Raw genomic sequence first — 12,640 nt, forward strand, 5'->3', positions numbered from 1 at the left:
GAAAATACTCAAGACTAATTGAGGAAGAACTTTGAGGATTAATGTCTCCTCTTCGGCTTTGAAACTTCCCTGGCTAGTCTTTTATTCTAAGACCTAAAGACCAGCATTAGTAGATTCCACCATATGTCTACCTGTGTTCTGTGTTTGGGAATTAGTTTGGGAAACAATGTTTTCAAACATGAGCTATTCCTGATAAGGAAAGACATGGGAGAAAACAATTTCAGAAAGCCCCTATCTTAACTCAGTGTTATGTGCAAATTACGTAGTATTCAAACCTAGTTTCAGATAACCAAGGAGTTTCTGTGGATGGATTTTAGATCTGGCTACCTCATGCTAAAAGGTAAGTGAAGGTTTCCATGCTTCACTATATTTGAAGAGAGTGTATATTCAGTGAGAAAGAACGGATTAGTAGCAGAACATGTGAATAGCTGATGTTACTGATCATCTGAAATTAAAAATGTGCTTTTTCCATCCTAGGTTTGAAAGCAAACTTTGTCTCCATTTGGAGAGCTAAGAAGAAACATCTTAAGGTCTGCAGAGGACACTTCAGGGCATGCCTAGGGCTACTGGAGCAGTTAACTTCTCTGAACATTACCCAGTTAGGAGAGGTTCTTTTTTAGCAACTGGGTGCTGAGACCTCAGAACACTCTCCATTCTGATACTTCTCTAAGTATTCCCAAATTTAACTAGTAAAAAACGAGAATACAAAGAGATTTTCCAATCAGCTTTACTTCCCACAGGTTTGGCTCTGCTACTGTGGTGCCTCATTTGTTGCAAGCCAAAGAACAGATTTCTCAAATCCAGAGACAAACATCTAACTCCTGAGAAAAACAGTAATACAACTCACTTTTTCAAGATGAGCCAACTTCTCTGCCCATTCCTAAAAAAGACAAGAAAACCACAAAAATGATTATAGTTTTAAAGAACAGGAATGCCAAGATTTTAAGAAAAAAATTTTGTTACAAAACATTTAACTTGGCTTAATATTAAGAAACAACTGAAACAACAAAATAAACTTAATGAAAGTTTACAAAAGGACAAAGGCTATAGATTTTTAACCAGCTACTGACACCAAAGCAAACGTGTAACACTTAGTTCTAGAAAGGTATATCTCACTTAACAACAGCTTTGCTAAAACTTGAAATTAGGAGAAACATTATTGCTGGGAAGTGAGAGTGGTTAACCCTAAAGGAATAGCATTTTAATAATAATAATAGCTGTATAAACATTACAACAGAATTTCACATGGGGTTTGGTTACACTATAACCAGTAGTGCTATTGCAATAACACATTAGAGCAATGTTATGAGAGGTATGCCCATACAATGCACCATCTAGTATAAGTCAAAGGAACAAGGATCAACCATATTATATTTCCCACACTAAAGGAGATCAGAAAAAAAAAAGCCAAATCAATCCTGGACACACTTTCCTATTACGTCATAATTTTTATGTCCTCTTTTCACTTTGCCAAACAGATGCTAGCACCAGGAAGTAAAAAATTACATAGAGGCAGTGAGGTGGTACAGTGGAGAGAGTGCTGGTCCTGGAGTCAGGAAGGCTTGAGTTTAAATCCAGCCTCAACACCTATTAGCTATCACTTAGCCTCTCTGCCTCAGTTTCCTCATCTGTTAAAAAGAGGATAATAATAGTACCTACCTCCTAAGGTTGTTGTGAAGATTAAATGAGATAATATTTGTAAACTGCTCTGCAACCTTAAATCACTATTTGTTAGTTATTACAGAGAAGAAAACTTAAAAAAACAAAAACCACCACCTTAAAAGCAGATTTTTTTTTTTTTGCAGAGAAGCAAATTTAAACAACATTAACTATTATTACTATTATGTCCCAATGGCCCATGACTGCCAACTCCCCACTTCACTCCAAAATACCACCTCTTCTAAAATATAGCTGTAACTTATTTCCTCAGATATCACTGACAGAAAGAGTATTCCAAAAATAAATGGTCAATAAAGTTGACCATTTTAATTGCCACAACTTAAACATTTTTAACCTGTTCTTGAAGAACATACCTCTTCACTTCCTTAAACAGAGTACATTGTGTGGCCATGGGTAATTAACTACCTTAACCTCCCTCAAACTTCACCATTTTAATTTGTAAAACAGAAATAATACCTGTAGTTCCTGCCCCCTCCCAAGATTATAATGAGAATCAGATGAAATAATACATGCAAAGCACTTTCTAAAACTTCAAAACTCAATCCAAAAAACCCACAAAATCTCATAACTTAATCTTTCTTTAATGGCTCTAAGTTGTCATTCTAATTCATAATTTCTATACTAGGTTATGATAAGGTATTTTTTTTGACTCCTCCCTTGCCACAAAGCTGATAGTTACTACTCCTTTGCTAGTGTGTCTGCCTCATGTTCTTCCCTTTTGAGTCTACTGAGGTCATTAGAACTCTGTGCAAACTGAATCTCCAAGTATTGAACGATGGCTCAAAAACTTCTCCTAAAAAAGTGAACTGTAGGCACTCTACTGCATGTGTTTTATAGAAACCACATAAACTGCTTACTTTCAAGTTTTAGGAGTACAAAAAAAACATACTCATCTCACCAGCATAAATGAAAGTCTGACCTCCAGTAAGTGAGGATGCTACTAGGGTAGTATTTTCTTTCTCCACTCCATAAACCTGTAGCTGGACATGGAAGAATCTCATTGGTCTTTTAGACCCTGGCACATATTTCACTACTAAAATCAGGCTGTTTTTTCTATTTCCCCATCCCAAAGTCCAAAGATAAGTCACAGAATCTGTGTAATTCTTTTTATCCTTAGCTATCATAAAAACATTTGTCATAATTCTGTAATACCACTAATAAATAAAAATTTTTTTGGTTGGGCCTAACCATGTATGCATTACCTGGTCCTTTTTTGCTAATGCCAAAGCCATTCCTTCTGCCATTTTGGCTCTGTTGGCTTGATATGTTTCATTCTGCTCTTGAAATTTCCTCATGGAAGCTGTTAACAGAGAGTCTTTATTTAAAAAGTGAGAATATTTCAGGCTCAACCTGTCTTAGATTGCACCAGAACTTACTTTAAGACACTCACCTACAGAAAGGTGGGCACAATGCACAAAGATGATGGAAGTTGGAACTGAACTGGACTATGTTAATACTATTATCAATAAACATGACCTGCTGGGCTCAGTAATGTTCAGGAAAGTAGACATTTATTCCCCCGGAGGACACTAGGGGTAATTATATCAAGCATAAATTACACTAAAATAATATACTACCATGATCTATACTACACTCAGTATCTCTCTCCTATGGTGTCCAAAGGACTTAAAATATATTCTCTTTCATCAATCTAGGCAAATTTTATATTATCTTCTTAGAAGGAAGGCCATATAGTACATCGGACTTGGAATGTGTAGACCTGGGTTCACATAATGACTCTGTCATTATTTGGGCAAGTCATATTTGGTCTCTTTGAGGCAAAATTTCCTAAAATTAGACATAAAGTTTCCTAAATTCAGACACAATAATCCATATACTATTTAGTTCACAAGACCCTTGTATCAATTATGTAACAGATTTTGTAAATCTTAAAACATAACATAAATGTGATCTATTATTACTACTATAACCACCAGGGGCTTCTATGTTAAAGAGCAGGTCACCTGTGGAGCTAAGACTAAAAGCCAGCTCTCCTGAGACTAGAGCTTAACCTCTTGTCATTGGATGACAACTGAAGGAAGCTAATAATCAACTTTAGGTTTTAATATATCAAGAAACTGGCCCAGGAAAGAAAATAACAATCATTCCCATCTATTCAACATAAATGTAAATTACACTTTTTGTCTAAAAAGGATGTATTTGTGGTCAAATATCATACCAAATATATTGCTGGTTATATTACTTTCAAAGATTTCAATTTTTAAGGGGAAAGAAAATCCAGAATATTTTATTAAAAAGACTTAACACTTAACCAACTGGAAAAAAAAACAGGAAAAGAATACGTACAATCCTGGTGTTTCTCTAATGCAATTTCAAGCTTCTCTTTTATCTTCTGCAAGTTTCGCACCTGTTCAGCATACTCTTGGGTAAGGAAGGGAGATGCACAGACCAGGAATGGACAAATATTGGGAAAGGAAATTAAAAAATGAGTTGAAAAGGATCATGATTTTCTGAAATTGAAAATCACTTAAGGAAAACTAGGTAGGGAGCTTCTCCTTAATAATGAGCAATACAAGCAAACAGTTCTACAACAAATTAATTATGGTACAAAACACTGAATGGAAACAGGAGATCCTACTTAATTCAAGAGAACAAGTACCAGCTCTAATTATCATGCTCCGCTACTAAAATTATTACTTTTCAAAATTCATGACCCCATTTCTCTTTTTGGCTGTATAAATGAGATAGCTGGCAACTCATTAAATAACCTATTTGCAGTCCACACTTTTACAGTCTTTCAAAACAGCTGAGCAAAACTACATGAAAGTAACATTCTGGCTCAGTTAACAGCATGCCAGTGGGACCTCAGAGTATAAATACTTAATGTTGTAGGAATATGATGCTCTTGGCTCAGTGGAATCTAATCAACACTTGCCATATCCAAGAAGAAATGTTAATATAAACTTGGATATTCAGGGAAGTTTATTCATTTCCCAGACTCCACAATAAAACCCAACCATCCTTCAACAGGTAAATTATTCCTACAAAACCTATGTCTGAACACTTAATTTGTCTTTCCAATTTTCTGGAGGTTTTTTTTTTTGGGGGGGGGGGGAGGAAGGAAACAGAATAACATTATTTTGATTTAAAGAAATATAAAATACCGCCTATTTTAATATTTCAATGATTTGTGATTTTATCAGTGTATTTCTTCCACTAATAATCATGGCAACTCTTCCATGCCTTAGTAGATAAAGGCTAAAAATAGTTATCACACACATATCAAAACTCTATGTGATCTTTACACTTAGCTAGGCTAGCCTTCTGACAATGAATTCATGATTTATTTACTGGGTCCACACTGAGACCTTTCCAATTTGGCTAGACCCATCAGATCTTAGGATCTGATGAAACAGTTTTCTAGAATCTAGGGTTGACCACCTCCATCCCAAGATAAAGTAAAATAGGAAGTCTTTAGTGGAAGACAGCCTTAGTAACAATGACATAAATGAATTCATTACAAACCTATTAGTGAATTCAACAGTCTATCACTGTAATCCTAATAAAAAGGGTATTATTAGGTGAATGCCATAAGACTGAAAGCACAAAAAACACAAGCCAAAGAAGATATTCCTAGAGTGTCCAAAGAAGTAAAGTCTTTAATAGGATCAGTCTGCAGTTATAACAACATGAGATACTCTATTCATCAGGAAGAAACTGTGCCTTACTGGACAGAGAAAGTAAAAGGAATACTGAAAAAACTCTAACTTCCAAACAAATATTAATAATAACTATTGTCTGGAGACAAGTGTTGGAGTAAGAAAAATACCACTGGAAATTAAAGATGGTCCAAATACTACTACTGGAAATGTGTTACAAAGTTGCATAAAGTCATCAATGCTATACAAAAATATTCCCTGTTAGCAAGGAATCATACCTTGATTCCAAAATTTTTGTTATGGAATTCCCAGGTACATTTTTAAGATTTCCTTTCCTTTCTTGTTCAGAAGGTTTATCATTCCTTTGCTTGCCGTACTGCCTTCATTATTACTGCCTCTTCTTGGAGTTATCTTGGGCAAAAGGGCATATTTGTCTTACATGAACATTATAATGCCATATACTTCCATGGCTATAAGCCACTTTAACCAGTAAAGGTTGATTTAGCTTTTCAATCTTTAACATGTATACTAAGTAACTCTTGCTTTAACCTAAGAAGAAAAAACCCAAGTCAGAGAATTGAATTTACAATTAATGGAGGGCAAGGATATTAATTATTTCCTTTCTAATCAGAAAGTCATGGAAACACAGAAAGAGCTACAAAAAGTATATCTCCAGACCACTCCCATTCACATAAAAGAATAACTACATATATATGTAGTTCAGGTGGTACATGATCTCTAGAGTGTTCGCTACAGTACCTGGATAATAGAAGCTAAATTCAATTGTTTAGAAAAAGAAAATTAACTTTCACAGCTTTAATAAAAAATATGTGAAAGCATTTGATAACCATTTATGCTTACTTAGTTTTATGAAAATCAGTGTTGCTATATAAACTTCACTGTACTAATTTTATTAAAGGTCCATCTTACTTCAATGATCTTTAATTTTACTGATTTAGGTGCTACTTCCAATACATATTGTAATTCCTCAGTCTTATGAGAAGATTTCATAAACTGCTGTGACTCAAAAAGTTCATCCCCAGGTGGGCAACATTTTGATGATTAGCTTCTTGGCACTCATCTGGTTTGGTCCTCATCAAAAGACTAACACATAGTCCATGACTTGGCCTGAACTCAAATCAAAATCAATTCTGCTTTAAATGTTTCTTGCCTTCAGCCATTCCAATGCAAGTACTACAACGCAAAATAATGATGAAATTGAGAATGTGCTCACTTCCTAAGTCCTCAGACAAAAGCTCACACTCTACTACATGCATTTAGAAGCCCAGTGTGGCTTAGCAGATAGAGGGTCACCCTCTGAGACAGAAAAACCTGGATTCATAATCTTTCTCCCTCTCATACTACCTATGTGACCCTGGGCCCATCATTTAACCTCTCAGAGTCCTAGGCAGCTCTAAGACTATAACTTACAGATGAGCTGTCAATATGCATCAGTGGAAGGGAGTTTCTGCACTAGGAGCATCCCCACACCTATGAGATCACAAGTAGAAAATAGGACTTTTTGTGTGATTAAAATAATCTGCCCTAAGAGAACAATTTGTTTTCAAAATGCCTCACTTTTCATTTAGAAAAGAAACTGATAGTATGCCTGATAAACTAAGCCCTGTAAAGACAATCTCTAATTCAGGTATAATCCAAATTATGACACAGTTTATGTTTTTTTGCCTTTTTAAGACACAGGGATATTGTGTTTATTTTGTTACAAGTTAATGAACCTACCAGAAAGTTTGGCCTCTAGTTTCCTTATCTGTTCATTTCTTCTAAATAACTGGGATGAAAGGTCTTCCCGAGAACTGCTTCCATCTGAAGCCTGTCAAGTTATAAAAAATACTGTTCAAACATTTCTGGAGAGTCAAATTAGGAAAAATTTTAAAGTAATTTTGAGAAGTAAACAGTGAACCAGAACTTCTGCTCAGACAAGTCTACTTAAGGCAGGGCTATGCTATTAACTACGTGACCTTAGAAAAGTCCCTTGGCTTCTCTATTTTTCTGCCTGTAAAGTGGAAATAACACTATCTGTGTTCCTGTACTTTATAGATCTTAGAAAGTGTTTGTGGATAAATAATATGAGCTTGAATGTCTCTTTCAGAAAGTCCCATAAGATATGTGACTCTTTCTTAGAATACAGATTGCTTAGAAGAAATTCATTTGCATTGGTAATTAAGGTGGGACTTTTTTTTTCTTACTGTTTTCTCTTTTAGAAAGCTAAATTAATCAAGTGCCTTTGATTAAGTCTTACTAGGTGCAAAGCCCCTGGCCCACACCCTTTTGCTGATTAGGTGTGAAGCCTTCAGGCCCTAAGAAGGGTATATAAACTCAGAGGTCAGCATTTTGCTTGGGGCTCTCACTAACTGGAAGAGCGTTGTGTGATTTGACCAGAGGAGACTCTGGGTAGCCACTGGAGCACCGCGCCCCACCTTTGGAAAAACCCAGATGCTGGTGCTTCTCTGGTAACTATGTATTGTTATGGATAGACTGGTTTGTGTTATTTGCTCTGTTTATATAATGTATGTTTGTAATTTCTGTTTGTATTTGCTCTGAAGTTCAGGGTGCTGGCTCTTCCCCCTGAACTAAGTGAATGATATATGTATGTTTGATTAAAGTGAGACTGTAAACCCCTTTAAATTGCTTTCCTTAGAAAAGCAGATCAAAGAACCTGGGCTAGCAGCCCTTCTGTGTGCTCTTGTTGTTGGTCTTTCACCCTCACAACAGCCGCTAGCAACACTGTTGTTACACCATTGTAAACTCATAGACTAATAGAATGTTAGTGATAAATGAAAGCCCTGAGATCATCTAGTTTTAGCCTTCTCACATCAGACAGGTGAGTAACATGAAGCCAAGAGAAGGGAAGTGACCTTACTCAAGATCGTAAAGTGGCAGAGGCAAAATATTTATATAAGGTATAAAATATGTTCAAAGCAACAATCCTAAAAGTAAATTACTTCTTAATATCCTCTTCCAAAGCATCCAATCCTAAAAGGAATATGGTAATAGAGACCAAGAATTAATTTATCTACTTTAAATGAGGAGAAAAGACTAGGTCTACAACTAAGAAAATACCAATGATACTGGCAGAAATTCCTGAGGCTGAGTTAACCTTATTCAAAAACTCAGACTGTTTTAACACAATAGGGAGAGGTATGGGGAACTTTACTGTTGTTAGTGAATAATCTATTTTAGATATATAATTAGTAGGACAAATAAATGAAGTAAGAAGACCCAAAGATATTTTCTCAAGTACAGTTTCTAAGTATATGGCTTTCTGTTACAAAAGTCAGCCCTGATTTATTAGAAAAGACTGCTCTTGCTGCAATCTAGCATCAAGGAAAAATAGGTCTCGTGCCAGAGCATTAGTACTGGTAACTCTATATCCTCCTGCCTGATGCACAAGTGTACTTGTATTTCCTGTTATACCTAGCAGCCAATGCAAACTCAAGTCTAGAAGCCTGCTGATATATACCTACAACGTACAATAACAACCACTGCTTTGTAATTAGACCCAGGATCCAGATGGCATAAAAATTGAAAGAGTCATCTGACTTGAAAGACTGCTTCAGTCACTCAACAAAGGAACTCTGTAATCCACAAGTATATCATTTCCTCAAACGCACTGACTTCTTACTTTTTCAATATTTTAAACAACAAATTAGTTTTTAAGACTAAAGAAATGTGCCCATTCCACCTTCTCCACTAAAGTCACAACTGATAAGCTTAGCAATTCAATGAGAAAGAATGCAGGGTAGATAGACAAATAGTTAATACACCTGGTCTCATACCACAATGCCCAGTATTCATAAAAAGATAATCAGTGACATTCAAAATGAATACACCTGAGGAAATAGTAGCCAGGGACACACATTTTTCAGAATCCAAGAGGAATATGGAGAACACAGGAAATCTCAGAATTGGGACAGGCCTCAGAAGCCATCTAATCCAAACCATAACAGACCAAAGATCCTCTAAACCATTATGAACAAGTGGACATCCAATCTTTTATTTCTGACCTTCTGTAAGGAGGCTCCAATTATCTCCCAAAGCTGCCCATTCCATTTTTTGGTCCTTTTAGGAAGTTTTTCCTAATCTTAAACCTAAAAGAGGGTGATCTGCTCATAACTAAGAGAAAAATCCTCCTAATGCATCCTGGGCTATCTGTTGTCCTGGTGAATATCAGGCCACTAGACCCAGATGTCTCTGGAGGAGAAAGTGAGACAGGTGACCTTGCACAGCCCTCCCTCACTCAAATCAAAGTCAACTGCAAGTCATGTCATCATTTCCCTGATGTCACGGTCCTCTTCGAGAAAGGATAAACACAACAAGAGAAAAATCCCAAAATAAGAAGAGTGAGACTTTAAACTGTTTATGTGGCTAAAATTAATAAATCCAGTAAAAATACATAGACCAAAAGAAAGCCCTTATCAAAAAAATCCTCTAAGTCGTGAAGAAAAACAACATCTACAAGGCCATACCCATGGGTCATGCTAAATAACCAAAAGAAGGAAGAGCTACTTACAAAGTCATCTCCTGAGTCAGCTCCCACAGAAGCAACTGACTCCTTGCTGATAGACCTGGGGATTCGAGCAGCTCCTCCTGGCCGTGGTGCAATGGCAGCCTCCTCTGCAATCTTCTTTTTAAGTTTGGCAAACATTTTCCACAGTAGGTCTACCCTCGTTGACTTCTCCCCCCAAACCAGCACTAAACCAACGCAACGATGACCTAGAATTTACTGGCGAATCACTGAAGGGCCATCAAGAAGCTCCAGCAGCCAAAATTTCCATTTAAACCTGATGAACTTGCAAAACCTTCCAAGGGTTCAAGACATCACAGTTATCTACACAAAGCAAAAAAGAGAGAGTTCTGAGCTGTGGACAATCTTTTTTGGAGGATATGTGGGTGGTGGCGGTAGTTTTGGGCTTCAGGTTTTAGACAAATAAATAATAAAATACAGTTAACAACATAAAATTAACAAAGATAAATGGATGAAGCTACTAAGGTAACCAAAAAAAGCTGTAATACATTTTTCATCTATTCATATTATTCAAGATATAAAACTAAAGATAACCATGTTTACAAGCTGACCTAGACAGCCATCTGTAATTTAACTACAGATTTTCAGTTCAGTGGTGAAAGCAGGGAGCAAAGAGCTAAGCAATAATTTGAGGCATTATACAGAAGCTCTGGATAGTTTTAAATTAGCTGTCCCTTCATTCAAGGCTAGTATCCCAGAGGTAAGCATAAAAAAATATAATTCAGGCATCAGAACACATTTTTAATGAATGTTGCCAGCCATGATTTTCTTTCTGAAGTAATCTGGTAAAGATTACCCCAAACTACACTTTTCATTCCTGTGACAGAAATAACACATTCATACAACACCTCAGATTTAAATCTCTTCCCTCCCACCAGTCTGCAGAACACCAATACTGAGTTCTAATCATAACCTGTCTCCTTTGTGAAGGATTATTATTGCCAAACTTTGTTCTGAGAATGTGACACAAATATGAAGATGATCTTTCTTACCACCCACTATTCATTTACACTTGTGCAATTTGGCAAGATTCTACAATCCATTTCATCTTCAACTATTTTGAATCACCCACTCACCTGATATCTACCAGATTTAAAAATCAGCTTTCTCGCTACTGCATACTGTCCTGTGTGAAGGCAAAGACAAAACACATTTGATGTTTCCTCTACCAATTTAAACTCAGAGGAAACGTACACAGAAACACAACATATGGTACTGTCTCACTTCACGTTTTTGTACAATAGTTTGACCTAACTAGTGCTTCTGTTGGTGGATCAAAAAAATATTAACTTTATTTTCCATAGGATCATAGAACTTAGGGCTGGAATGGTTCATCGAGCCCAACATCCTCATTCGAAAGATGAAGAAACTGAGCCCCATAGCTAGTAAGCAGAAGATTCAGGACTCAGTGCTAGATCTTATGGTTTGAAACCCCGTGTTCTTTTTACTAGACTTCACTGTTGTCAGTTCCTAATTCTACTTCCCAAACTTTGAGGAAGAGGAAAAAGGAAGAGGTTACTAAAAAAAAAAAAAAAAAAAAAACCACAAAAATGAAATAAAGCAGAATCCACCGGCCAGGACGTACTTCCTAGTTTGTTCTGACAAGTCACAAAGGTCACTTAACAAGCTCATTATGCTGCTTGCTGCTGGTCGGCCGTTCTCTCCCAGGCTCACGCTTAGAATGCCTCTGGGACCTGCAACCCTAAATTTAATGAAGCCTAGTCTAAACGGGAATACCCCAAGTGGGCAAGAGCTGCGGATCTCTGCAGTTCTGGAGCCCTCTCCCTCTTCATCCATCGTCTTTTCTCCCCACCTCTATCAAGGGGCCTTACCCCCTAAGCTCACAAATGAGGGCTGGGAGAGACCTCCTAACCAAGCTAATCCAACCTTCCCACTGTGCAAAGGAGGGAAGGAGGGGGGTTTGCCCAAGTGACAGAGGCAGGGTCTGGGGCTCGGGCCGGGTCTTCTGACAGCAGAGCCAGAACTACTTTCAGTACAACCCACTGTCTCGGGAGTTCAGTACTGAGCAGGGACCACTTCAGGACACACAAGCTCGGCCTCCTGCAGAATGGCGAGAGCCTGGCAGGGCCTCCAGACTACCAAGCCCACCCCGCCCCCACCATTTAACAGACTGGGAGACTGAGGCCCGAGGAGGGGAAGTGACTTGCCCAGGGTGACACCGGGAGTCGGTGACGGGGCCGGGTCTGCAATCTAGTCCTCCCGGCTGCCAGGAGGGGCCTCCTTCTAGACCCGCGGGCAGACCACCCCGCTCCGGCTACCAGCGAGAAGCAGGGACGGGGCGGAGAGCCGGGGCGGCCCCGGAGGGCTCCTGATGCTCAGCTCGGGGTCCTCGGGGAGGGGGGAGCGGGGAGATCCCTCAGCCCGCCCGCTTGGCGCGGGGCTCCTGATCCGGGCCCGCGCACCTGTGGCTCGCACCGACTCTGCCCAAGCCCCTGTCTCCCAGGAGGAGAGGAGGAGGGTGGCGGCTGCGGCAACTTCCGGAACCCAGTCCCCAGCGCCCCGACGGAGGCGTCAGCAGCACCTCCGAGGCGACGGCAGCCCCGGACCCGGAAGCGCAGCAGGCGGCGCCGGAAGTGACTGTGACGGCCCAGGCGCGCCGGGGGGGGGGCTCTGCGCATGCGTCACGACCCCGCTCAGCGACTAAGCCAGTTCCCTTCTTTTCCCTTCGCCAGCTTTTTTTCTGGCCAGAGCGGAGCGGGGCTAGACCGCGGCGCGAGCCCGGCGAGGACTGTTAAACGGGAACGCTCCCGGTGGAGGGCCAGGCGCGTGCGCG

General features: G+C 39.0%; 1 protein-coding gene across 3 annotated transcripts in view; it reads right to left on the reverse strand.

Annotated features, from left to right (window-relative positions):
- The window catches only part of GOLGA1 (golgin A1), a 63,333-nt gene extending 50,910 nt beyond the window's left edge, over positions 1-12,423 (reverse strand). Inside the window, exons 1-7 of one of the 3 annotated variants that reach the window (XM_036748873.1) lie at positions 12,270-12,423; positions 10,923-10,972; positions 9,832-10,149; positions 7,041-7,131; positions 3,988-4,062; positions 2,883-2,980; positions 848-880 (exon numbers count right to left, since the gene is read on the reverse strand). In XM_036748873.1, the coding sequence (XP_036604768.1) occupies positions 848-880; positions 2,883-2,980; positions 3,988-4,062; positions 7,041-7,131; positions 9,832-9,966 (432 nt within the window). In that variant the 5' untranslated portion in view covers positions 9,967-10,149; positions 10,923-10,972; positions 12,270-12,423. Of the gene's footprint in view, positions 1-847; positions 881-2,882; positions 2,981-3,987; positions 4,063-7,040; positions 7,132-9,831; positions 10,150-10,922; positions 11,066-12,269 lie in introns of those variants that run through there. The other 2 variants (XM_036748875.1, XM_036748874.1) reach the window with 2 other exon arrangements.
- Between the last annotated feature and the right edge of the window lie 217 nt (positions 12,424-12,640).

Source organism: Trichosurus vulpecula, chromosome 3 (assembly GCF_011100635.1).
Source record: "Trichosurus vulpecula isolate mTriVul1 chromosome 3, mTriVul1.pri, whole genome shotgun sequence".
NCBI classification, from domain to species: Eukaryota; Metazoa; Chordata; class Mammalia; order Diprotodontia; family Phalangeridae; genus Trichosurus; species Trichosurus vulpecula.